Genomic DNA, 26,895 nt, shown 5'->3' with positions numbered 1-26,895 from the left:
TTTTCCAGATATGAACAGCCCAAATATCCATCGACTGGTGAATGGACGCATAAACAAAATGTGTTGTATCCACACAAGGAAGTATTATTCAACAATAGAAAGAAATGAAGTACAAATACGTGTTTAACTTGGATAAATCTTGAAAATACTATACTAAGTGAGAAAAGTCAACCACAAAAGATTACATACTTATGATTCCCTTTTTACAAAATTTCCAGAATAGTCAAATCCAGAGAGACAGCAAGTACACTAGCAGCTGTCAGGGGCAGAGTAGAGTTGGGACAGAATGGGGAATGACTGCTGTAGGATATAGGGTTCCTTTCTGGGATGATGATAAATGTTCTAACATTAGATAATAGTCGGGGTTGTGTAACTCTGTGAATATGCAAAGAGCCACTGATTTGAACACTTTAAAAGCATGAATTTTTTTATATGTAACTTATATCTCAAAAAAGCTGTTAGAAAAAAAAAATTCAGGAATGGAAAAAACCAGAGAAACATTTCTTTCATAAAGAAAATGTAATTCAATCAATCCTAATTGACCCATAATTGACCTAGATATTAAATTTAGCAGAAACGGGCATTATAACAGTTATAGTTGTGTTATGACCATAGATATTCAAGAATTTAAACAGATTCATGAATGATATAAAAAGACCCAAGTCAAAGCTTGAGATGCAATTACAATATGTGAAATGAAAAATACACTGGATTAGATTAATAGCAGATTAGATTTGCAGAGAAAACAAAAGGTCAATGAACATGAAGACATATTAATATATGAAACACGGAGAGAAAACAGAGTACAAAACTTAACAAAGCTTTAGTGGGCTATGGAACAGCATCAAGCAGCCTAACATACATGTAGCTGGAATCACTAAAGGAGGAAAGGGAGGCATGACAGAAAAATGTTTCATGGAATTTTTCCAAATCTGGTGAAAACCATAAACACAGACAGCCAAGAATCTCAATGAACCTCAGCCACAGAAATATGAAGGAAACCACATCAAGGCATATCATAACCAAACTGCTCAAAACCAGGGATAGGAGATCTTAAAAGTAGTCAGAGAAGGGTCACGTTATGTGTGAAGGAACAAAAACAATGATGTCAGAAGACTTCTTGTCAAAAATAATCCAAGTGCTTTTGAATGTCTTCCCAAAATTTGTACTTTGAAACCTAATCCCCCAAGGTGATGACAGTAGGAGGCGGGGGCCTTTGGGAGGTGATTAGATCATGGGATTAGTGAGTGCCCTTATAAAAGAGACCCCAGAGAGCTCCCTTGCCCTCTTCCACCATGTGGGGACACAATGACAAATCTGCAATCCACTAGAGGTCCCTCACCATAACCCCACTCTGATGGCACCATGATCTTAGATATTCAGCCTCCAGAACTGTGAGAAATAAATTTCTGTTATTTATGAGCCACCTGATCTATGGTATTTTTGTTACAGTAGCCTGAGCTGATTAAGACATGAAGTAAGAAGACAGTGGAACAACATTTTTAAAGTACTAAAAGAAAAAAAGTCAGCCTAGAACTCTATACTCAAAAAAACATACATTTCAAAACTAAAAAGAAATAAAGACTTTTCAAAATGTAAAAAGCTGAAAGAATTAACCATCGGCAGATTCACACTACAAGAAATGTTAAAGAAAGTCTTTCAGTCAGAAGGAAAACGATACCAGATAGAAATTAAATGTACACAAAGGGATGTAAAGTACCAGAAACAGTAACTACAAAGGTAAATATATGATTTTTTCTTGTTCTTTAAATCTCACTAAAAATAATTGATAATCAAAAGGTAATAATGACACAGTGTGGGGTTTATAACACACGTAAAAGTAAAATGTATGACAACAGTTGCACAAATATTAAGTAGGAAAAAGTGGAGGCATACTATTATAAGGTCCTTGTACTCTATGTGCAGTGTATAACATCAGTTGAAAGTATAAAGTGATAAGTTAAATATATATGCTTTTAATCCTAAAAAATGACTGAAATTACAAAATAAATAGTAAAATAATGCTAATGAGCCAACCAAATAAATAAAGTGAAGTGATAGAAAATACTCAGTTAATTAAAAAAAAGCAAAAAAGCAGAAAAGAACAAATATGAGAATAAAAAACCCAAGTAGTAAGATTATAGATTTAAATCTATATCAATAGATCAAAAATCTATTAAGTATAAATGATCTAAAATCCTAATTAATGCAGAGATTGTAAGAATGGATATAGAAGCAATACACAACTATATGCTGCCTACAATAAATCTTTTTCAAATATAAAAACACAAGTATGTTAGAAATAAAAGGACAGAAAAACGATACTGTGCTAATACTAATCAAAAGGAAGCTGGAGTGGCTATATTCATATCAGACAAAATAGATTTATGAGTAAAGAATCTTACCAGTGATAAAGAAGGTAATTTCATAATAATAAAGGGATCAATTCATCAAGAGGACATAACAATCCTAAACATTTATGAGCTTAATGACAAAGCTTCAAAATACATGAAGCAAGAACCAGGGAATGTCAAGGAGGCATAGGCTCAGACAGGTCACACCTCTTCCTTAAAGAATCCATATAAGACAGGTAGACTGATATCAGATCCATTTTACAGATGAGGAATGCTGTGGACTGAATGTGTGTGTTCCCTTACAATTCATATGTCGACATCCTAATCCCTAAAATAATGGGATTTGGAAGTGGGGCCTTTGGGGCTAATCGGCTTCAGATTAGGTCATGAGGGTGGGGCTCTCATTATATAATTAACGCCCTTTCTTATATAAAAAAGGAAGAGACCCAAGAGCTTTCTCTCTCTACCATGTGAGGACACAGCAAGAAGGTAGCCATCTCGAAACCAGGAAGACAACAGACGCTGTATCTACTGGACCTCGATCTCGGATCTTGGATGTGGAGGCTGGTCTCCAGAACGCTTAGAAATAAGTGTCTGTTGTTTAAACCAGCCAGCGTGGTATTTTGCTGCAGCAGCCCAAGCAGACAAATACAAAAATTAGTACTGAGAGGTAGGGTGTTGCTGTAGCAAGCACAGAAACACATGGATGTGGCTTTGAACTGGGCAGAGGTGGGAAAAGTCTTGAGGCTGATGCTAGAAAAAGCTAAGATCCTGTGAAGGGACTATTAATGATGATACTGGTGAGAGCTCACAAAGAAGGGGAGAACTGGAGACAGAGTCTGCCTCTTCTCAGAGAACACATAAATGATTGCACACACAGGGTGTGGGTAGAAATGTGGGTGGTAAAAGCCATTTTAGTGAAGCCTCAGATGGAAGTTGGGAAAGTGTTATTGGATAATGGGAAAAGATGGTCTGTGCTATACAGCGACAAAAAGTTTGCCTGAGTTACGTTCAGGTTCTAGTGTTTTTGTGGAAGGTCAAACGTGCAAGCGATGAAATGGGACACTTAGCTGTTGTAAGTGTGGCTCCTCCTGACTGCTTATGGAAAAATGCAAAAAGAGAGAAATGAATTGAAGAAGGAATTGTTAAGCCAAGAAGAACCAGAACTTAAAGATTTGGGAAATTCTCAGCCTATCCGTATGGCAAAAACAGGAGAAAGTGTGTTTGGATGAGAACAGTAAGGGTGTGGCCTAGCAGCCCCGTGGTGAGGAGATTGGTGTGGGTGAGAACTACGGACTGAAAACAGCCACACCAGCAGGAACGCTGCCAGTTGAACCTAAGGAGACTGAGACGGGATAGAAGTAAAAAGAGCCGAGTTCTAGATTCTACAGGACAGGATGATAGAGCTACGTGGCCCTCAACTCATGCTGTTCTTCAAGAAGAGGGAAGAATAGCTCTGAAGGATATTCAGAGATCATCAGGGTCACGGCCTTGGTTTCAACAGGCCAGAGGACTGGACCTCCCAGAGCTGAGTGGGGGAGAGCCTTGCCTGGCAGAGCCTTGCAGAACTGCAACATGGACAGAGCCTCTGCATAGAGCCACAGCATGGGCAGAACCCTCCTGAGAAGTCGGGGAGAGACTGCAATCCCAGAGGTGTCACTGGTAGAGCATTGAACCAAAGAGGATTATTCTTGTTTCTGAAGATCCAGCGGGATCTGCTAAGTTTTAGACTTACTTGGGAGCCATCAGTCCTTCCTTCTTTCCTATTTCTTTCTTTTGGAACGGGAATGTCTACCCAATGCATGTCCCATTGTATTTTAGAAGCACGTAACTTGCCTGGTCTCACAGGTTCATAGCTGGAGTGGATTTTGTCTCCAGATGAATGTACCTGGAGTCTTACCCATACCTGATTCAGCCAGTATGTAGATGAGACTTTGGACTTTAGAGTAGATGTTGCAGTGAGTTAAGACTTGGGGAGCTACTGGGATGGAACGAATGTATTTTGCACTTGACATGGACACGGGCTTTTTGGGGCCAGGGGCAGAATTGACTGAATGTTTGTGCCCCCTCCAATGCATATGTTGAAATCCTAACACCCCAATGTGATATTAGGAGGTGGGGCCATTGGTAGGTAATTAGGTCATGAGAGTGGAACCCTCATGGGCGGGATTTGTGCTCTTATAAGGGGATGAAGAAACAAGAGATCTCTTTCTCTATCTCTCTCTTCCGTGTGTGTGTGTGTGTGTGTGTGTGTGTGTGTGTGTGTGTGTGTGTGTTTGCCATGTGAGAATACAATGAAAACTCAGGAAAAAGTCCTGCACCAGACACTGAATCTGAGGGTGCCTCGATCTTCGGACTTCCCAGCCTCCTGAACTATGAGAAATAAAGATCTATTATTGAAGCCACCCAGTGTGGTATTTTGATATAAAAGTGAGACCTAGGCAAGAAAACTAAGGTACAGACAAAGTAAGTGCCTCACTAAGGTCAGAGTGGCAGAAATGGTGGGCAGAGGTTCAAGCTCAGTGCCTCTGACCCAAGTCCAGTACTGCCATTTACAAGCAACCAGACACGGGAAGGGTTTACTTTTATCCCTGTAAGCTGTAGGTCATTAGGCTGTGTGAACTGCAATCCCAGCTCTATAATTAACCAAGGGGCGCAAATGTTAACTATACCTGTTCATTGTCAGAGATCTCATGCTCACTCAATAAGAAACAAAGTCAGAGAATTTCCCATTGTCCAGTATTTGACTTCTGTATATACACACTGTCAGATGATTAAAGGGAGACGATAGGGCTCTTGGAGAAGTTCTTCAGGTGTGCCCATACGTTCATGTGCATGCACTATCGTTACCCTACCTGCCCCCGTTGCCACCCCACCCCTCTCACACACACCAGTCCTGTCTTGTGTTCAGAAGATCACGGGGAAATAAAATCCTTCTAGAATTTCAGGGGGAATTTGGCTTGTTTCCTAGCAATTCGACGAGACAATCCCAAGACTGTGTGTATTTGTATTCTGTAATGTTCCAAGGCTATGTTGTTGCCAAATTAATTTTACAAAGCTTAATGATGTGCAAATTATAACAATCGCTCCTACTGAACATTAAGCATCAACAGAGCATTAAAATATATTTACAAAATAAGGGTTTTCTGTGAAGGGCGCATAGCTTTTAGTTAAAACTCAATAAGCATCCTGTCTAGAAGGTACAATTTGCTCTTGACTACCTCCAAACTAGGCATTTTATTGAATTTTTATCTGCAACACAAGGCATGGATAAAATCAATGATAAAAATACAATTTCTTATGCAATAATATTTGTTTCACTATTTATATGATAGATCATCCAAAGCCAAAGTAAAAAGGTTTGTTTATAGAAAATTCTTCCCGCTAGAATGAAATTTCTCTATAGATGAGGGTGAGAAATAAGAGTCGGGCTGTTCAGGGGTTCCTATTGGTTATTCGGGAAATTTAGTTGCACTGGTGTGATCTCCCTCTGATACCAGCCTATTTCCCTATGGCTGCCATAATTAGGCACAATTTTTTCTGTCTCTCAAAACAGAAGGTTGCCAAATGAGCAATTTAAACAATAGAAGAGTTGATTTGTTTTCTTCATAATATGTGTAACTGGATATTAAATGTGACTTCTCCTTTTGTCTTAAAGTTTTAGCAATGAGCTTCACAAGTGAGAATCGTCCCAAAGATGCTGGTACCTTCCTTCCTAACAAGAGACGTGAGATCAATCAGGCAGGGCTTTCTGATTCTGATGACCTGTCCATCATCCTTCTCTGGGCCCCAGGAGAGGCTAAGCCAAGAATAGGATATTCTTTTTTTTAAATATGAAATTTATTGCCAAATTGGTTTCCATTCAACATCCGGTGCTCATCCCAACAGGTGCCCTTCTCATTGACAGAAGTCCGTGTCCATGCCCACCTAGCGGTGCCAGGAGGTTAGGAGCTCCAAGCAAACCACTCAGAGAGCTTGGAGTTTGGAAGAACACAGAGATAGGTGAATCACCAATCAGGCCAAAGGCTATGTAGGGTGGCAAAGGCTAGTCCTGCTCCCAGCAGGAGAGCAGGTTCCTGGGGCTGGCTGTCACTTCCATCATGGTGGGTTAGGGATGCTTCCATGTAGGCCCTGCAAGGAGACAGCAAGACTGGCTGCCTCCAGGAGTGTAAGATGCCTTCTACAGAGGGGTGTACTGCAAATTCCATAATCGTTTATCCGCAGATGGTGCGTAATTCAACCAACGTTAACAAGTCCAAGAGGTGGCAACAGGTAAGAGAAAAAGAGCCAAATGGGAAAAAAGATAATCAGACGTTCACTCAGGGTAGTGAAGCAAATCTGTTTGTTCAAAGCCTTCCCTTTGATGCTCAGTTAAAAATACAGGTTCTGAGAAAGAGGGGGGATGAATATTGCTTCCTTATGAAACATTTTCCTCAATATTCTATATGAGATAAAGTAACTGATTATATTTACCTTCCATCAACTGTCTTTTTATTGGACACTAGATTTCTCAACACAATGATCTAACCACGTTTGAGCTGACTTGCTAATTTCCATGTGCATTCCATCATGTATCATTCCCTCCCACGCTCTGGGAATGGTCAGTGAGAAGGGTTCCGTTTTCTTTCCAGATTTCTCCTAACACTCCAGCTGCAATGATGCATCAGAGACTTTGAAGCATTGAGAGTGTGGAGGGAATAGAAAGGCTTCTCTCTGAAGGGCAGTGAGACAGAAAAATTGTAGTCAAGGAAAAGCACCCCCCAAATGTAGGTTCTTAGGATTAATGAATCAAAAGTGGCAGAAGGAGAAACTGGTGGGGAGGAGGAAGAGAGACACTCTTCTCAGTATTTAAATATTTAAATCTCTAAATATTTAATTTCCTGCTGGCAGATCTATAACTCTGTCGTCTCATCTTCAAAGTTAAGACAGAGATATTAGCCACTCTAGAAGATTTGATTATGCCTACGATGCAAATTAATCTTGAATGGATCACTATAACTGGGCTGATAAGGGATGGCCAGAGGAATAGGACACCTGGGGACAGCCATGTAAACTCACTGGACTACAGATCTCTCCTCTGGGTCTTGCAAAGAAAAGGTATGTAAGAGCTCTTAGCCCCATACCTGTAATGGGGAAACCTCATAAATAGTTGCTGTGCTTGAATTCACAGGTGTTTACTGAGTTCAAGTCTAGTGTGTAAACTGTGAGGTAAGTTCCTGCCCCAAGGGAACAAGAGATGATCATGGCTTGGCAAACGGAGGATTAATTACATGAGGCATAGTAAAATTCTGGTAAGTTCTTGCTAAAATCTAGAAATAAAAATCATTTGAATTCCCTTGCCAAAACTACTCCAGTTGTAGCGGAGGACATGATTCATATTTGCAAAATACCCAGGAAAATAAATAAAAAACTGCATGTGTTTGATTTAAAAAAATATTCATGGCAGTTTTTTTGTTTCTTTGTTTGTTTTTATAAAGCCTCAGACATGCTGGCTTCTCTAAAATTGTACCAAGAGTGGAAAACATAGCTCATGATATAAACGTTGCAATCCTCAAGCCAGGCAGCTCATGTTCATGTGTTATTCCTTTCTTATTATTGCTTCGGGTCTGGTGGAGGGAGTCGTAGATTTCTGAGGGACCCAATAGTATACTCCTCCAAAGAACGTAGAGGTTGCTGGAAGCTCGGTTTTCTCCCTGTGCTCCAGTGTCACCCGTGAAGAGCCTGCTACTTTCACTACAGAATTCTTTTTGCCTTGTGGTTTTGGTGCAATAATTTCCCTCATATTTAAGACACTTTTTAACCAGTAAATAAGATAAAATTAGCCACAATGAATTACTTCAAACGCTCTTTAGCAAATTCTATCAAACTGGATGCTTAACCAATAATTGCTAGATTCATTTCCAAATCCCTCACACTATTTAGCTCGATGGGTGGCTTGCAAAGTCTTGTGAGCCTTCTCACATCCCCTCAACAAGGCACATCTGCCCTTTGTTTATAGGTCATGCATGGTCCTTATGTTTATCCCACTTTGGATTGTGGTCTTGCACAGTCTTGGTGCAACCTTGTGGTCTTGGATGGAGTTCAGGTTCTTTGAGGGTGGCCTTGCAGTGGCCCTCCCTTTATGGATGCCCCGGACACCCTAGATCCCAGTGTTGCAAAATCAGGGCTCACAGACCACAAAGTGGAATGGGCTGAGGAAATGCCTGTTGCATTAAGTTGACTAATGACCTAGAAATGATTTGAATGCAATCAAGAAAAACTGTGTAGAGAATGACTATGGATTCACAGGCCGCTCACATCAAATTATTCAGCGTATCTCACGGATATAAAAAGAATTCCACTTAAAAAATCTCAATTAACTTTTTAATGAAAAACTAATTCTATCAAAGAAGTATGGTGCTTTAAAAAGCCCTAATATCTATTAAAAAAAAAAAAGACTCGAATGTTCTGATTTTGTAGATAGTACGTTCACAGCAGTGATTTAAAGAAACCTCTCCCAAAGCAAGATAAACAAAATAGGCAGCTCTTTGCATTATTGGACACTCCGAGGCCATATCAAATCTTTCTGTTTAGGGGCAGAGAAAATGATCTGGATTACGTTCAGAATCAGTAGTTGGCTGGATTGACTTCAGGTTTGTCTTTGTTCTTATGTATAAGACATTTTGCCCTGATTTTCATTTTATTTCAGTATTTTCACCTCTAACAGAAGATAATGGATCGATGAAGACCATCCTAAAGGGACAGACCGGGGTGGGGAGCCTGCATGGTGGGAACAGCATATTAATGCTACTTGCTTTATGCAAGTCAGTTCTGGTGGTTTCCTCTGCACTTGACTGAGATGCCTGTAACCGCCATTATATCTTCCACTGTTGGCTACTTTTAAAAAAAGTCTTCCAAACAGAAGATATTTTACTTTTGGGCCTTTCAAATATAAAAATCATTATTTTGCAAGTGCATTAAAGTTGACACCCAGAAAATGCTTATAAGGAGCTGGTGTCTCCATGTTCCTGTGTAGAATTGGGGCTTCGTCCGGTTAGCCAAACTGGCATTACAGCGTCCTTATAGTTCCCAGGCTCTTTTGAACAAAGTCACCTCCACTCACTACAATTTTGCCTCGTCTCTTCTCTGCTGTCACCCCATCTGCTGTACCAATGATCTATCTGCAAAAGTGCTTTCTTAAGCTGACTTGATCACTATCACTTATTCGGTAATGAACAAGTAATTCATCGCACACGTGTAAATGGAAGAAACCCATGCACTCTTAGTCAACTTTTGGCTGCTCCAAAATTTCTGGCTTTGCCATCACAGAAAAGAGATCCACCATCAGGTCTTTTAGACAGAACTATGGAAGGATGATCTCCATGTCAGTGAGTTAAAAGCATGGGCACTGTATATAACTCCTGCTGAGACTGAAAAGCCTCCCCAAGCAGAGGATATGCTTTCCTGCGTCATGAACCAGAAACTTCATTATACAGTTTAACTTCTATTGCATGACTTACTGCCGTAATCCATACAATTTAATTCAACACAACATTTTATGAACATCTGCTATTTCAGCATAATACCAGGCTTTCTAAAGGAATAAGGGTGACTAACGGTGGGGTGTGCGCTTGAACTGGGGCCCAATGATGTCCCCACCTAACGATAACACAAGGGATTGTGGTGGTTACACCAAAGTGAGGTTGGAAATCAATGCTGGGGACCTCCGAGGCGAGACGGAGCCCGCTTCCCAGGGAAGGCCGTAGGCTGTCACCGTGAAGGGCCTGGACTCTAAGCTCAGACACCTGTGGGTTGCAGACCCTGTCTTTACCTTGCTAGCCGCATGGTCCTGGCAGACAGTACATTCTCCATTTCAGTACCATTACAACGAGGCAATCATAACCCCACCTGCATATGATAACCATTGGAATTAACTGATGAAAACCAGGATTTTTTAAGATGTGAGTCATAGAAGCAATTTTGTGAGTTATGACAATCATTTACAGAGCAAAACAGAAGAGAAAAAAAATCCAACGGTTTGGAAAATATCATAGCGCATCCTGTGTGGCAAGTGTAAGTTTTGTTTATGAAGCTTTTGCTGTGTGGGTACTGGCTTGTGATTATAAGATGCATTTCCTATTGTGAGTCATGAAAGAACGTGCTTGGAAACCATAGGCATAACGTGTTTAGCAGACAGTGGCTAGAATACAGAAAATGCTCAAAAATGGTGGAATAAATAATAAAGCATTTAAGTTGAGCCTTAAGAATAAAGACTTTAAATGGGAGGAGGACACACACACACACACACACACACACACACACGATGGAACGGCTTAGGAATAGATGGATAGGTTAATGGAATAGGAGATAGGACACTGGACAGGAGTTAGAGCTGGATTATGGAAATCTGTTCAGGTCATCTTGAGGATTTTGAATTTTGTTTTAGGTAAAAAGGGAGAAGTCATCCAAGAATTTGCCCAAGGGAGTGACACGGTCAGATACAGAATGGGAAAGAATGATTTTGGCAGCAATGTGGACAATGGATAGGCCCTTGAGCCTGGCAGTGGAAGGACTTCTGACCTGGTTTGGTTCCCCAAGTGGGCATGAAAAGAAGGGAGAAGATTAAAAGATACTGCAGGGAGAGACTTCTCATGACACAATGTCACCTCGCAGATGCTATTTCCTCTGGTCATAATACCTTTTCATAAGGTAGAGCTCTTCCCTGCCTATAAGCCAGGGCTACAGGTGCATCCCAAGAAGCTGTCTCTGACCCCACTGTTTGAGAAACACCCCCTTGCCTGTGGCTTCTGCCACAGTGTCCTGTGCTCTGCAGGTCACAGTCGTGTCCTTTGCCACGTCACAAGGACAGTGACAATCCCTAGCATTTTCTGACTTCCCTAGAACCAGGAACTCCTCAAAGAAAGGCAGACACTATCCTTTATCACCGCGGTCCCACGGTCGCCATTGGAGCTGTTCTCCCAGCTGCCCTGGTTTTCCTGTCTTCTGGGTACTTGTGAGGATTGTGCTTCCTGGCCCCCTTGTGGTTGGGGGAGGCCACGTTATGCCTATGTCAGACCTTCCAGAGATGTATTCCCTCTGACATAAAACCTGCATGGGTGCTTCCCAGAGTACGGATAATATGGACCAGAGCTACTACAACTCAGAACAGACGTGAATGTGGAAGAAAGATAAAACTGTTGGTGTAAATCCCTGAGGTTTTAGGCCTCTGGTCAGAGGACAAAGGGTACTGTTAGATCAGTGGCTTAGCTGGGAAACAGGAAGAGAAGGGGGACAAGAATGAATTTGATTCAGAACACGTTGGATGCGGTGGGGTCTCCGTGAAGACACGGATGGAAGGAATTTGGAAATATGGGGTTGCCTGGTCCTCTAAGCTGGTCAGTCGGGGTTGGAGAGAAACATTTTTGATCTCTGTAACTTCAGATGATAGTTAAATTGTAAAAACAGATTCAAAGGCACCTGGGTGGATCAGTCGGTTAAGCATCCAACTCTTGATTTTGGCTCAGGTCATGATCTCACGGTTCATAGGTTTGAGCCCCACATTGTGCTCTGCACTGACAACCCAGAGCCTGCTTGGGATTCTCTCTCTCCCTCTCTCTCTGCCCCTTCCCTGTGCTCTCTCTCTTTCTCAAAATAAATAAATATACTTTAAAAAGTATATAAGATTCAGTGATTCATGGGGACAATAAAGAATAGGAAAAGAGGATAAAGGAAGAGTATTGAGAAATGCCTACATTGAAGGGTGGCTGTCAAGGGAGAGGGAGCCTAAGAGAAGAGAAAGTCTAAAAATAGAAGGGAAGTTAAGTCAGAATTTAAACACAGATCGCTGTATAATAATGGCATGCTATGTGGCAGCCTGAAACGGGAAGAGTGCCACCTCCCCAAAAGGGAATAGCCTTGTACACCCAGGGGGTGCACGGTGACTTCTGAGACAGGAGCAGTGGCCAGTGAGATGGACAGCATTATAATACAGATGGTCAAGTTGACCCCGCTTGACAATTCCATCACGGCACCGTGGTTTGACCTGAGATTCCTCAACAATTCTGGCTTCCTAAAGCCACTCTCTCTTGTCCTCAGCCCCATGATTTATTAAATGCAGTCCTGGGGGGCGGGTCCAAGGAAAACCCACACCTGCTGTTTTGGTTTGGAAGCTGCCCAGACCTGGCGAAGGTTACTTCCCTGGTGTCTCTTCATGAAGACTTGCTTACTTCTAAGTCGTGGGCTACACTGTGGGGAGTTTTGTTGCTGAAAGCTGTCTTCTGGAGAAGAAGGGTACTGGAACATTCTCAGTTGCTCATTCGGCAACGTCAACGGAACACCTATCCTGTGCAGGGGCTGGATCACCTTATCGTTTGAAACTGGAATAATTGAGGTGAGTCACAGCTCACTGATATGATCGTTTCAAGCCTTCTGATTTTGTTCTTCATTGCTGAGAAGTTCATGCTGTCTGATTTCACGTTTCTAAGTCCCATCTCAATCGGCTTAGTGCTATAGAAGAGACACTTTCTCTATCCTTGTCCTTGGTTAATCTAGGGCACTCCCCACAGGCTGCTTTCATGAGGGGAGGAGGGCTAGAGGGGAGATCCAGCCTCGCGACTCTCTCCCTGGGACCTTACAAGGTAGTGTGTGAATTGATCCTTCAAACTGTCATCTATGAAAATTCAGAGTCACGCCCCCCAAATTATATGCCTGAGTTCCTTGAAGCAAATGAACTTTGAGATTTTGCTGCTCGAATCTCTGCCTGGGGCGGTTAATGTCTCCGTGCATCTGCTGGTCCGGCACAGGGAGATTCTGTGTTTACCTAGCGCCACCAGACTTTAGATGCATTTACACTTTCTTATCTGGCCACACAAAGTTTCAAATCCCAACACCTTTTACTAGGCTAACCCAAGAGAACGCAGTGAAACCAGCGTCTATTCTTAGACAATGGGCTTTACCCATTAGAGAGAAGAGCGTGGGTCTTGTAACAAGGTCCATTCACTGGGGGGTCTTAAGAGGAAATTTACATCAGCGAGCAAGTCAGCCGAGGGACTCCTCTAAAGAAGATTAAATTACAGGCTGTGCTGTGTCCTCATTTATCCTGCCATGTTCTACATTCCACTGTGAAATCATTTCAAAGAAAAGAAATACTCAGCCGAGCAAGAATATCATACGCAGCTAGCACTGCCCTCTGGTGTTCATTCTGACACATGGGCGGAAATGTGAAAGCCTCACAAAACGTCATCCCATCCCTTCTTCTAACTTAGAGTCAAATTCCAGAAACCCAAGATGGAACAAAAACCCTTCTTTCCAGCAATTTGTACACTCTTACTAATTCCATGTGAAAGAAAGCCCCACAAAGCAATGGGTGAGATTTTCAAATGTTTCCTTCCTAAGAGAAATGTATTAGTTCTCTCTGGTCTTCACTTATAATGGTATTATTTTATTTTAAAAATAGGTCTCCTAGGGGAAAATGTCTGTACCTCCCACTTGGTTTTTCTGTCACCCTAAAATTGCTTTAAAAATAAAGTCTATTAAAGAAAAAACTAGGCGCTGGGGTCTTAGATGATGTTTGACGTGGATAAGCAGCCATGTGGCTCCAGAGATGGACTCAGCCTGATTCTGGTTCCCTCCACTTTACTGCACACAGCTTGGGATTCTGGACCCTCTTTGCAAAACTTACATGACACTACCCAGAAGACCACAGTGCTTTGTAACGATCATATTTCTAGATCTACAGTGCTTTATAATAGAGTCAAAGGCAGCACAGAGACACCCGGTGAGTGGCAGTCAGACATGAAGTAGGTGAGAAATTTGGCTGTTAATTCCTGTCTTTTCTGGTTAGTTCGATCTTACGATTGTTGTTTTTGGAAGGGTCTTGTTGGGAAGGTACTGGGTGGTTGAATCCTACTGTGGCGTGCGTGGAGAGATGGTGGGAATCCTTGGGCAAATCTTTTCTACTCTTTCTTATAGACAGTTGTCTCATGTTTTTAGGATTTGTAACTCTTCCTATTTTATTGTGTGAAATCCACAGGCTGGGGGGACAAAGACTAACATGGCCCAAAGCGGCCACCTGTGGGGCTATCTCACCCAAGCATCGGTCCATCAGGACTAATTTCAAGTAAGCCAGGCTGGGGTTTTAGTTTAGAGATAAAGAGCAGATTGAGGGTGTTCTGGGTACCCTGAACTCTTTTTTCCTAGCTTGGTGGAATCCGAACAGCAAATGTGAGTCCTACAGCAAACAGATGAAGGAGGTGACAGGGCTGGAAGGAGTTGGGAACGGGGAGTCAGTGTTTCACGGGGACAGAGATTCAGTTTGGGGAGACAGAGACGTTCTAGAGGCGGATCATGGTTCACAACCATGTGAATATACCTAATGCCACTGACCTGGACACTTAGGAGTGATTCGGATGGCAAATTCTGCGTTACGGTATTTTATCACAATAAAAACCAAAATTAATCTGTATATTCACTCCACAAACACTGACTGACGATACAGGTCTCCTTCTATACCCCAGCAGGAGGACAGAAAGACAGGTCACGTGGTGTCAACCCCAGAAAATGCCGTAAATATTCCTGTGAAGATAGCATGAATTTTGTGGTCCTACTCTGGCTTTCTTTCCTCTAAAATTTCCCTTTCCGACATGCTTTTGTAGCTGGTCTAAGAAACAGTTTAGCTCTATAATTATGACCCGGTAGTAATAATATTAATGATAATAAATATAGCACGTTGAAGTATTAATTACACGAACTCTTTTAACTCTGTCTCAGTGAATGAGGTGGGCTATGCGATCGTCGGGGTCACAGATCCTCAGCACAGGCCCTCGTTTCTGGCCCGACAGCGGCTTGCCTGCTTCTCTTAGTGGGGGACGGGACCTGGCAGGAAGATGGGGCGGGAGGTGGAGGCATAGGAGGGAGGTCAGAGGGAAGGGGGGGAGGCAGGGAGGGCCTGGTGGGCACGGAATGACGCGTCCAAGAGCAAAATCAATAAGCGTTGTCCACTGACTACCAATTAAGGCACAATTCAGACCTCTGGGTTTTGATTTTGAGAAGCCGGCTGGCGGTGTTGTGGGAAGTCACCAACTGAACAATACTTCTAGACGACTGTGTCCCTTATAATGATTCAGATGTGTATTTTCAAGTGAGGTGTAAATGAGGATGTTGCTTTGTGGTAGAGACAACGGCGGGAGGTGGGGGGGGGGGCGGGGAATAAAACCACTGGAAAGACCCAAGTAGGTGGGAAACAAAGGAATGAAGGTGTCCCAAAGGAGCACTCGCAGCTCGTTTTCTGGAAGGTGCTTGAAAGGCACTTGGTTATTTACCAACTTACTGTGGGATAGGGGTGGGAGCAGAATACAGTGTACTTTCGGATGATGCCGTTCAGCTTGAGAGGGGGAAGCCAGGACACAAAGACCATGGAGGCTGAGGCCGCTGCTGCCTTCACTCCCGCAGGAGGACCTGGAACTGGAAGAGCCGGGCATTTAGTCACAGCGATGGGGCTTCCGACCAGGCGCTCTGGCCCACGCTGCCCAACACAACCCCCGCTCCGGCTAGGCCTGGCCCCTCTCTCTGGCCAGCTCCTCAGGGGTCAGTGCTGTGGGCTCAACCGCGTCCCCTCGGAATCCACGTGGTGAAGGCCCAGCCCCCAGAAGCTCAGAATGTGACCTGACTTGGAGAAGGGGTCTCCACAGAGATGACCAAGTGAAACTGTGGTCACTAGGGTGGTGCTAATCTCATGTGACTGGTGTCCTTATGAAAAAAGGGAAATGTGGGCACAAAGACATATACAGAGAGAAGACCATGTGAGGACACAAGGGGCGAATGGCCCCCTAAAAGCCAAGGGCAGAAGCCTGGAACAGACTCTCCCTCATAGCCCTCAGAGGGAGCCCACCTGGCCCACACCTTGATTTTGGATTTCTTGGCCTCCAAAAACCATGGGACAACCCATTTCTGTTGTTGAAGGCCTCCCTCTGCGGGGCCCTATGCCAGCAGCCCTAGGAGCTGACAGAGCCTCTCTTTGACGAGTGACCTGTGCTCCACACGAACCCTGTCCAAGGGCATGTCCTCTAATGGCCTAATTTTAGCAAGAACGCTGCTCGGTCAGTTCAGCCAGAATCTCCTCAATATCGGATCACTTGATACATGATCAAAGACTTCATTCTCTTCCACACCCAGGTACTATCCGATCATCCTTGTGTGCCTTCAACCAGAGTCCTGTTTGATCACTCTAGTCAGAATACCCTTACCCCCAAGGTCTCCTATCACTAATTCTCCACCCACAGCCCCATCCTTCCCCTCCACTCCTTGGCTGTAAATTCCCACTTGTTGTACGTGAAGTCGAGCCCGGCCTCTCTCCCCTGCCACAAACTCCCACTGAGGTTGACCCCACATATTCACGTCACAGCAGTCCCCCTGAGAAGTGTGCCTGCTGCTGCTCTTTAACAAGTGCCATGAATAACTGTTGCTTCAACAGAACTAATACGTTCAGTTCAAGTCCCTGACTTCCTGGGAGCCTTCTTTACCCATTTCAGTCCCTTGTGAGTTCCTGCCTCTGAACAGCTGGAGAATTTAGTTTCTTGTGCTGCTATAGTGTTTGGCTTTGAACAGGCTGGGGACGTACATCTTGCCTCCTGAGTTAGAGACGAATGAGGGCAAAGTATCTTGGTCTTTAGGGACCACTCTTCCTTGCCCAAAACACTTTGTAATGACATCTCTTTTGGCTCAGGGGAGGTACAGAAACACTTTTTTACGAGGATGGATTTTTGTGTCAAAGATTCACACTTGTATAGACAAGAAAAACCCCTCTGTAAGCCATCTAAGAAAGAAGGAAATGGTGCTAACAATATTAAGCATATTTTGTCAATGAGATCAAATGCACGTATTCCTTCCCCCCATCTTTCTGTTTTCCAGGTAGAAGAGGGAGGATGGAGTGAGGTGGACAAGACATGGGGAGAAGAGAAAAGAGCATTAAAATTGCTATGGGATAAGCCTTAAGGATCTTGCTTTGTTCCTCGTTGGTCTAACTGTCCACCTGGAGGGTGGTTCCCACCTTGATGGAGGTCTTGAAATTCTAACCGATATACATCCCTTGTGAGCCCCTGGAGGAATCTTTGAGTCTCTTCCTGCTCCGGTAACAACATAACTGCTCACTAAATATTTGTGGAGTTGACTATGTGTCTCATGATTGTCATCTTGACTCTTCAAGGTCAAAAGAACAAAACCAGCAATCACCATGAGAGCTAATGTGGGTGTGACATCACCACCACTTGAAAATATAAAATCTTGGGATCAGTTTTTGACAAGTCCTGTTGGTGGCAGAGGGTCTAGAAAAGAGGACACAAGTAAGTGATGACACCTGGGTTACTAAGTCTTTGGGAACAAGGCACTATTGTGCTGAGTATGGAGGGCACTTGTGCTTAGGTTTCCTATTGGTGAGGGGAACAGCCAAGACACCCCCAAATCCACAAGCTGGTTGAGACCCACAAGGGCTCCTCCTGAACACCAAGTGTAGAGTGGACATTTGTTTGACATTTTCATCCTAACGGATGCCCCAGATTCTCCAACACACTCCATTCCTTTTCTAAAGCAACCACCTGGCTGGCATTTAACATACCCAACATTCCCTCTGGCCAGCTTCTTTCTAGAAGCCCAAGGGCTTGGGCAACAACCACTTGAGTGGCTGCTCGACAGAAGTCAGTCATATTTGTTTCTACCTTGTTTGTGACAATTACACCTGTCGTGGCAATGTGATTTAATTCATTATCCAAACCAATGAAATAGGAGTGCCAAATAAAGCTGTTTCCATGACAATTAATGGGACTTCTTTGGAAAAGCTTTCTTAAAGGTAAGTTAAAAAAAGAAGGTTCGGCTAGCTTTGGGCCAAGACCCTTGAGAAAGATGACACACGTAGCAAATATCAAGACAAACAGATTAAAAAAAATCAAGCATAAGTTGTTGGCAAATGGCATCATGCCTTACTCTCCTCTCAGAGAACTTAAACTGGAAATGGCAGATGATCCATGATGAAAACAGTTTATGGAAACAATGACATAGACTTCTAATCTCTTCATCCAAAACTTAATAGAAATTAGACCATATTATTTAATTAAAGAATGATTAGAGAATCAATCTGTATTGTCTGATTTGAGTTAAAATAGAATGTTTAAGGTATGTCTGTTGGCCACTTTACACTCCTTCCTCTATTTGATTATTTCCATTGACTTGTCTTGATTATATCAAAGGGCATTTACCATGTAAATCCCTATCTGACTCCTCATATACTTGATGCATGATCTATCTCGTGCAATCTTTTTTTTCTAGGGTTATTAGAATTTTATACCACAGAGGAATAGCTACATAGAAACTTTGAGGAACAAGACATTCTGGAAAAGTTTTCTGCATCGCTGAGCCACTATCTTAAGAGTTAGAATGTAAATTGTTCTGGTTTGGATTATCCCACGATGGTTCAAGGTGTGAGCCCTATAGCCCCACCGAGGGCTTTTGTTCAGCTCCAGCACTTAGGTCCACGTCCTGGGCAAATTCGTTAACTTCTCCAACAAGCCTTAGTCTCCTCCTCTATGAAGCTAGACCAATAATTGTACCTATTTACAGTTTTATTGCTAGGATTACAAAAGATAATTCATCTAAAGAATTCAGATGGAGTTTTGCATTCAGCAGGCACCAAATAAATTCTAGCTATCATTCGTAATGGCAATCATCATTTCCTTACGTTGTACATCACTAAAGGATCCTGGGTTTTACTTTGTGACCCAGTGTTGAACTATAAACACCAGATGTTGAGAGTTGCAGAAAACGGAGATGGTGTAGGATGGTCTGTCTGGGACGTATTTTCCTAAAACATTCTTAGTCATCAGAACACATTTTGGTAATCTGCTTTCTGTGTGTGTGTGTGTGTGTGTGTGTGTGTGTGTGTGTGTAATACAGGCAAGCTTAGGCAGTTTTCACAAATTCCTATACACTGTTGAGTGAATTTCTGACTTCAGATTTAATTGGTTGAAGTAAAGAACACAGGTCCGGAGAACCGTTTCTTCTATATTCTTCCAATCTGCCTACACCTCCTTTCTGTATTGCGGAAGCTCTTAGAGCTCACATACCCACTTGCCACTGACATCTCCAATCTGATTCATAGATATCTTAGATATACTGTGTCCCAAACCAGGATCACCATCTTCCCTTCCAAACCTCCCTTCCTCCTGCACCCCATTGCAAGAAATGGCACAGCTATCTTCTTGGTTGCAAAAGCCAGAACCTAGAATTCTCTCTTATCCCTCCCAGAGGATGTGTAAGGTTGGAGAGCTTCTGAGACCTCCACGTGGACGTGGTCAGTAGTTGAGCTGTCCCTATGGCTTAGTGTTGTTCTGCAACACCGGAAGTGGCATTCTTAGCCCATCCCAGGACGTTGACACATGATGATCTAGGATCTTGGGTTCCTTCTGTCTGAAATCTTTTCCCACTCTCTCTTTTTTTTCTTATCTTGGCAACTCTTACTCCTCTATCAGGTTCTACTAAACATTACTTCCTTGAGAAAACCTTTTCTGACCACTAGCCTAGATAAAGCCAGGGCTCTCATGTTTTCTCTTAAGACCCTTCTCCTTCATGGAACATGTCAGAATCCACGTAAGTCTTTTCCACCAGCCTGCAAGCCCTGCCACGCCCACCCTGTTCTCTGCTGTATCTCTAGTGCCTGGGCCAGTATCTGGAACATACTAATCCTCAATGCAGATATTCTAAGTGAATAGAAAAGTGATTCCACTAGCGATTGGGTGGTAGGAAGAATTCTAAGATAGTGTCCAAGATTTTTATCCTTTGATATAAATATCTGTATAGTTTCTTTCCCTTGAATGTGGGTAGTACCTGTCGCTATGATGGTTGGATTACTCCCATGACCAGGTTATGTCACGTAACAAAGGTGAAGGGATTTTGCATATATAATTAACGTCCTAACCAGCTGACTTTAAGTTAACCAAGAGGAGAGCATTCTGGGTGGGCCTGACCTAATCAGAGAAGCCCCTTACAAGAGGGTCTAGATGTCAGAGACGGAAGAAGTCAGAGAGATTTAAAGCAGTAGAGATGCTCTCTCATTGGTCTTGAGGAAGCAAACTGTCTTGCTGTGGAGGGGCCATAAGACAGGGAACAGTAGGTGGCCTCCGGGAGCTGCGGAGATGGTCCCAGCCCCACGCCCACAAGGAACCAGATGCTGACAACAACCAGTGAGTTTGGGCAGGGGGGACCTGACCTCAGATGAGTTCACAGCCCCAGCCAACAGCTCGATTTCAGCCTATGAGACCCTGAGCCAGGGACCCAGCTGACCGGTACCTGGACCCCTAACCCAAGGAAATGGTGAGACAACAAATTTGTGCCATTTTAAGTACTAGGTTTCAGGTGATGCATTATACACCACAGAAAATGAATCCACTCAGTTAGGGCCTTTTAATGATGTATCTTAATGTAAAGCCTCAAAGTCAGTGCTTTGAAAGATGATTGCCTTGGTTTGAAGTATAGGTACACACACAGATACTTCAGTTAACGTCACGATCACTTCTCTGGTTTTGCTGATCAGGTTTCGGCAGGTGTGTGTGTGTGTGTGTGTGTGTGTATGTGTGTGTGTGAGATAGCCTGCTGCGTATGTGATCCACCACGGTAGCCAGACCCACCTGAGCCCAACCCCCCACAGAGGCCCCCCTGAGCCATGTGCAGACGGCCTGGTGCTGGATGGAACCACCCACAACTGTGGCTGTCATCACGGGCGTGCGAGGCACACGTCACTCTTCCATTCCCATTTCCACAAGACGCCAATATCTCTGGCCTTTGCTCCTACAAGAGCGATATTTCCTAAACATTCTTCAAAGTAGACAAAATCTTTTAACTATGGTGGCGTCGTGTGGGGGAACCAATACGCAGCACAGGAGTGGCTCTTCCTGAAGCAGAGCGTGCAGTGTGGAGCCCCCCACTGGGCACCTCACGGGCCCACCCAGGAGCCCAGGGAGGTCACAGGAACCTGCATGAGAACCACGCCATTGGAGGGAGCTCTGACATCCTCACGGTGGGAGGCCTTCTGGGACGCCCTGGCCTGTTGTGCTGTTGCTGTCCCTGCTACTGCACAGAGCCCAGCACTGCCGTGCGCTCAATACCTGTCTACTGGGGCGCAGCACCTCTGGTGCATCAGCAAACAGACCAGACACACGCCCTCAAAGTCCCATCGCTTTTAAGATGAGCTGAGGGGTGGTCACATGATCACCTGAGCATGTATGATCTATGCCTCCAAGAGAACGTAGGGCTCAAGATGGGGGGGCCCTGAGGATTCAGAGATAGCCTGATGTCTGTTTATTCTTCACTCACTCTTGGCTCTGTTTTCAGATGGCCCCCCTCAAAGAGATTGCTAGTCAAGAGGCGGGAGAGCAAAGATCACATATCGCACCTCCCGCCGGCCTCCTTCGCATAGAAAATGATTTACAGAGTAATGTGCATTAGTAATGTACTCAGTAAATATTTGAACTTAAACACACACACACAGTGTTTACTTTTGCAGAAAAGGATCAGGGTGGAAACTACCTGATGCCTGCAGAATAAAAATAACAATGGGAAAATTAATAGATTGTGTTTTGTTTGTGTTCTTTTTCCCCACGGCTTTGCTCAGATTATAGTCTCAGCAAATAAAATGGCATTAGGATTTCACAAACCCTTTAGAATTCAGAATTGGTTGTCCTGTGTTCAAAAACACAAAGCCAGATCAGCAAATCATCTTTTGTGTTCCTGCGGAATAACGAAGGTCCAAGTTCTGATCGATTGAGCAGTCCCGGAAAGAGAATCTGAAGCCTAAGCAATTTTCACGGGCCCCGGGAGGTGGTGTCTGTGGGCCCAAGAATATGTTTGTGGACCCAAGAATATGTCCACAGATTTAAGAACGTGTCTACTGGCCCAAGAGTCCTTACACGGGCCGAGCAACTACTGAAGAAACTGGAAACTTGTCCTCTGAGCAAACATTTCAATTGCAAATTATCCCTGGCAGAAGTAAACTTTTAAAAAATGTTCTAATTTTTTAGGGGCGCCTGGGTGGCTCCGTGGGTTAGGCGTCCAACTTCAGCTCAGGTCATGATCTTGTGGTTTGTGGGTTCGAGCCCCGTGTCGGGCTCTGTGCTGACAGCTCAGAGCCCGGAGCCTGTTTCAGATTCTGCGTCTCCTCCTCTCTCTGCCTGCCCCCCCATCATGTTCATGCTCTGTCTCTCTCCGTCTCTCAATAATAAATAAATGTTAAAAAAATAAATAAAAATGTTCTAATTTTTGATTCGATTTATTTATTTAATCTATTTTTAGTTATTATTTTATCCTATTTTTGTATGTTTTATTAGCAAGTGATACATTTTTCCTCCTCAAGATGATCGGTGACCCAGGGGCACCTGGGTGGCTTAGACGGTTAAGCGTCCGACTTTAGCTCAGGTCATGATCTCACAGTTCGTGAGTTCGAGCCCCACGTCGGGCTCTGTGCTGACAGCTCAGAGCCTGGAGCCTGCTTCAGATTCTGTGTCTCCCTCTCTCTCTGCCCCTCCCTGTTCACACTCAGTGTCTCTCTCTTTCTCAAAAATAAATAAACATTAAAAAAAAAAAAGATGATCAGTGACCAAATGACACAACTTAAACTCTAGGCCTCCTGACACGGGGGGTTTAGGGACCTCATTTAAGAAATGTATGGATGGGGGGTGCACCTGGGTGGCTCAGTCAGTTAAGCGTTTGGCTTTGGCCAGGTCATGGTCTCACGGTTTGTGAGTTCGAGCCCTGCATCGGGCTCTCTGCTATCAGCACAGAGCCCACTTCAGATCCTCTGTACCCCCCCCCACCCCGCCCCTTCCCTGCTCACATGCTTTCTCTCTCTCAAAAATAATAAATAAAAAAAATTTAAAAGAAAAAAAAGAAATGTATTGGGCCAGGGTGCCTGGGTAGCTCAGTTGGTTGAGTGTCTGACTCGACTTTGGTGCAGGTCATGCTCTTGTGGTCATGGGATTGAGCCCTGTGTAGGGCTCTGTGCTAAGCGTGGAATCTGCTTGGGATTCTCTCTCCTTCCTCCTCTGTCCCTCCTCTGCTTGTGCGCACACACACACTCTCTCTCTCTCTCTCTCAAAAAATACTACAGCTCTTAAAAAAAAAAAGAAAGAAATTGGGCAGAGAGAGCCAAATTTAATGCTTGCTTTCAATGCATAAATATTTCTTTCCTTGTGAGACTATCAACAAACACTGAAACTTTACTCTGTGCCTAGATTAGTGCCTTACTGAGGAAGAACTTAATGAATGTTGGCAATTATTATTTTACTGGAATCTTATCCACAATCTTACATAATTTAATTGAACCTGGCAGGTTAATCCGAACTTCAAAACTGTAAGATTTTGTAGCACAAGTTTAAACAGGTTGTGTATTCTCAATCTGATTAAGCATTCCTTCTATGGTAATTAGCCTTGTTGTTTCTTTCAATTAGACACCAACTTGCATTCAGTTCTATCAATTGCTCGAGTGCCTATTTATGTTAGGTCTTGAGTTAACCATGGTGACTAGCTCAGTTCTTCACCATTTTAAATTAGTGAATGTTTCATGTGAATCCGGGAGATAAGCTTATTATACCAGTTTTTCTCGATTTCTACCGAATCTCCGCTCGGCTTTGTTTTCAAAATGCTGGCGATTCATCCCGAGTAAATACTGACATTCGGGGCTTGCATCTCTGTCTGGAGGTACACCTGGACCAGTGGGTCCTTCACCTCCTTCCTGCGGGAGGGCAGGGCCCTCTACAATCAACGGCACCTCCATATACCATCAGCATTGGGTACAAAAGCACAGAGTGGCTGAATGACAAATTAGACCTTATGTGTCGGGGTCAAGTGTTGAGAGAGAACCCTATGATTTCTAAAAGTGGAGAATTAATTACAAATTGATCCAAATTACCGGTCAAAAAGCCGTGGCGAGCCTTCCCTTCTTAACGGATTTCTGTACCTTCGTCTAAAAAATGCAGGTGTCAAAATTTGTGTTGCCGATCAATTTGCTCTTTAAATAATAATTCCAGTGACATTTGTGTTATTGCTTAGCAGGGCAAAAGAGTGTTCCGCCCCCACTCCGAAGGAGTGAAGATCAAATAATCAAACATCTAGTGTCAGAACCATCCCACTATGTGTCAGGCTGGGTGTTTGCAGACATCACTTGACTTTTTATATCTTAACTCTGTGCAGTCTGATTATGATGTCAATTTTGTACATCAGTTCAGAGAAGGTTAGGTAAGGTGCCCGAAGTCCCTTGGGCAGCAAGTGACACAGCCAGCTTCTAGACACAGCTCTTTGTCTACCGCATTTCTAAAAATTAAATTATGACCCCCTTCACTTAGGACACAGCTTTGTAGATCTCTCCATTAATGTGTGACTTTCTAATGGCATTTCATTTTGACCTCGGGTTGCCCTAAATAATCCATTTCCTTGGGCAGAATTGGCTGACACCTGCACATTCCTGGAAAGAACTGCCTGTGTATTCTAGAAAAGCTACAGCTAATGAGGATGAATTTGTGTGTGCCCCCAATAAAGCAAGAAGGGCGACAGAGACAGTGAAAATAAGGTGTGAGCATAGATGGATGGGACCAGTTGGGGGGAAGAAGGGCTGGGTTTGCGGAGGGGAGGGCAGAGAGTAAGGTGAGAGGTACTATGCTGCGGGTGTCAGAGAAGCTCTGTTAGGGGACAGAAAAGGCTGAAGGAAGAGTCCACCCAGGCCTCTGAGCCTGGGGCTTCCACAGGACGGATGTGGATGGAACCACAGTGTGTTTGATGTTGCATGTTCTATGTGGGTGACACCTCCCCCCTGCACCCTGCCCGGCTTCCTGGGAGCAGAGTCCTGGCAAGAAGACAAAACAGTTCGGCGAGCCCAAACCTGCACGGAATGTAGGTGCACCGGTGCCTCATCCTGCCCCTACCTCTGGTACAATTCTGCACTCCCATCTGGAGAGTCCCACATGGGTATCACTGGACATCCGTTTTGCTCTTTCCTTTCTCCAGGCGGAGACCTGCTTTTCTCACTGTTGCTGTAACATTTATCACAACTTCAGCTGTTCTTCAGACAGGCTCAGATATGGCCCCTCAGGTTTCCCTTAAAATAATACAAAGGGGCGCCTGGGTGGCTCAACCGGTTAAGCTTCTGGCTTTTTGATCTTGGCTCAGGTCATGATCTCATGGTTTGCCAAGTTCGAGCCCCTGCATCGGGCTCTACGCTGGCAGTGCGGACCCCGCTTGGGATTCTCTCTCCCTCTCTCTCTGACCCTCCCACACGCGCTCTCTCTCTCTCTCAAAATAAATAAATAAACTTTTAAAAAACTTAGGAAAAAAACACTTGCCAGAGAGTTTTGGTAGGTTGGGGAAAGAGCCACAGAACCGAGTCCAGATGGTGTGGAACAGCAAGAATTAATGGTCTGAACTGAAGTGAGCCATGATTTAAAATTTTACTAAATCATTATCAGTTCTTCTAAGAAGTCAAAAACGATTAATATGAAGATCTCAAATTAAGGATTTATTCTGAAGTGATTCTAAAGCTGGCACAGAATAATATGACTTAGGCCATTACATAATTTTCAAGTGGAAGCATGGAAATAATCAGAGCCTACCCTCATAGCTGAAGCATCACTAAAATTATTCTGATGGGACACGAAACAGGTACAACCTGCTTTACAGCTCTGGGATAAAGGCATTTTTGTTTAAATAATACTTGGCCAAAAAATTTTAAAAAGAAGAAAAACTATAGGGGAGAGGAACAAAGGATACAACGAACAAAGGCGACACAGGGAGTCAATGGTCTGAATTGAGCTGGAATATTCTGGCAGGGCAGCAAAAGGTCTGTCCAGAGCAAAGTCAAGGCCAGGCTGATAGAGGAACACTGGTCTCCAGGACCCAGCCCTCCCAACACTGGCTGCTGCCCGGGATGCTGTCACCCTGTGGGGCCCTATGTGTCCCCTGGAGTCCCATCCACACCTGCCCCGTCTCTTACCATCCTCTTTGGTCCGAGTGAAGATCTGCTCACTTCTGACGCCGTCCCCCGCACGGGTGAAGGCCAGCACCTGGATGCTGTAGTTGGTATATTTCTCCAGCCCGTCCAGCTCTAGGGAAGGCTGCGTTGTGGTGACGTTTTTAATCTCGCCCAGCTCTGGAGGACAAGAGAACAGGATCCGGTGACTGGCTGTGGGCGTGCCGTGCTCACTGGCCAGCCCTGGGGCTCGCCCTCTAGCTGCCACACCCTGAGATGGCCCAGAGGGACCGTGCACAGCCTGCACACGGCACCGACACTCATTCATGTGCAACTGCCACGGAACACGGCAGAACATCAGTCTGGAAAACGGAGCAGGTCACTCCAAGTGTTACCACCCAACCCGACGGCCGGGGCCAGCAGCCAATCAAGTGTGCCCCCCACACTCAGCCCGGGGAGCTTGGGGCTGTACAGGGCTCACTCTGCTAAGTTTATTTACTTATTTTGAGAGAGACAGACACAGCACGAGTTGGGGAGGGGCAGAGAAAGAGGGACAGAGAGAGAGAT

General features: G+C 44.0%; 1 protein-coding gene across 1 annotated transcript in view; it reads right to left on the bottom strand.

The window, feature by feature from the left end:
• Positions 1-26,895, bottom strand: part of DSCAM (DS cell adhesion molecule) — a 754,840-nt gene that overhangs the window by 62,933 nt on the left and 665,012 nt on the right. The window contains exons 20-21 of the mRNA XM_042902977.1: positions 26,353-26,508; positions 15,661-15,794 (exon numbers count right to left, since the gene is read on the bottom strand). Coding sequence (XP_042758911.1) covers positions 15,661-15,794; positions 26,353-26,508 — 290 coding nt within the window. The remainder of the gene's footprint in view (positions 1-15,660; positions 15,795-26,352; positions 26,509-26,895) is intronic.

This window comes from Panthera leo, chromosome C2 (assembly GCF_018350215.1).
Source record: "Panthera leo isolate Ple1 chromosome C2, P.leo_Ple1_pat1.1, whole genome shotgun sequence".
Lineage (NCBI taxonomy): Eukaryota > Metazoa > Chordata > Mammalia > Carnivora > Felidae > Panthera > Panthera leo.
This window is presented reverse-complemented; position numbering and strand designations above follow the sequence as displayed.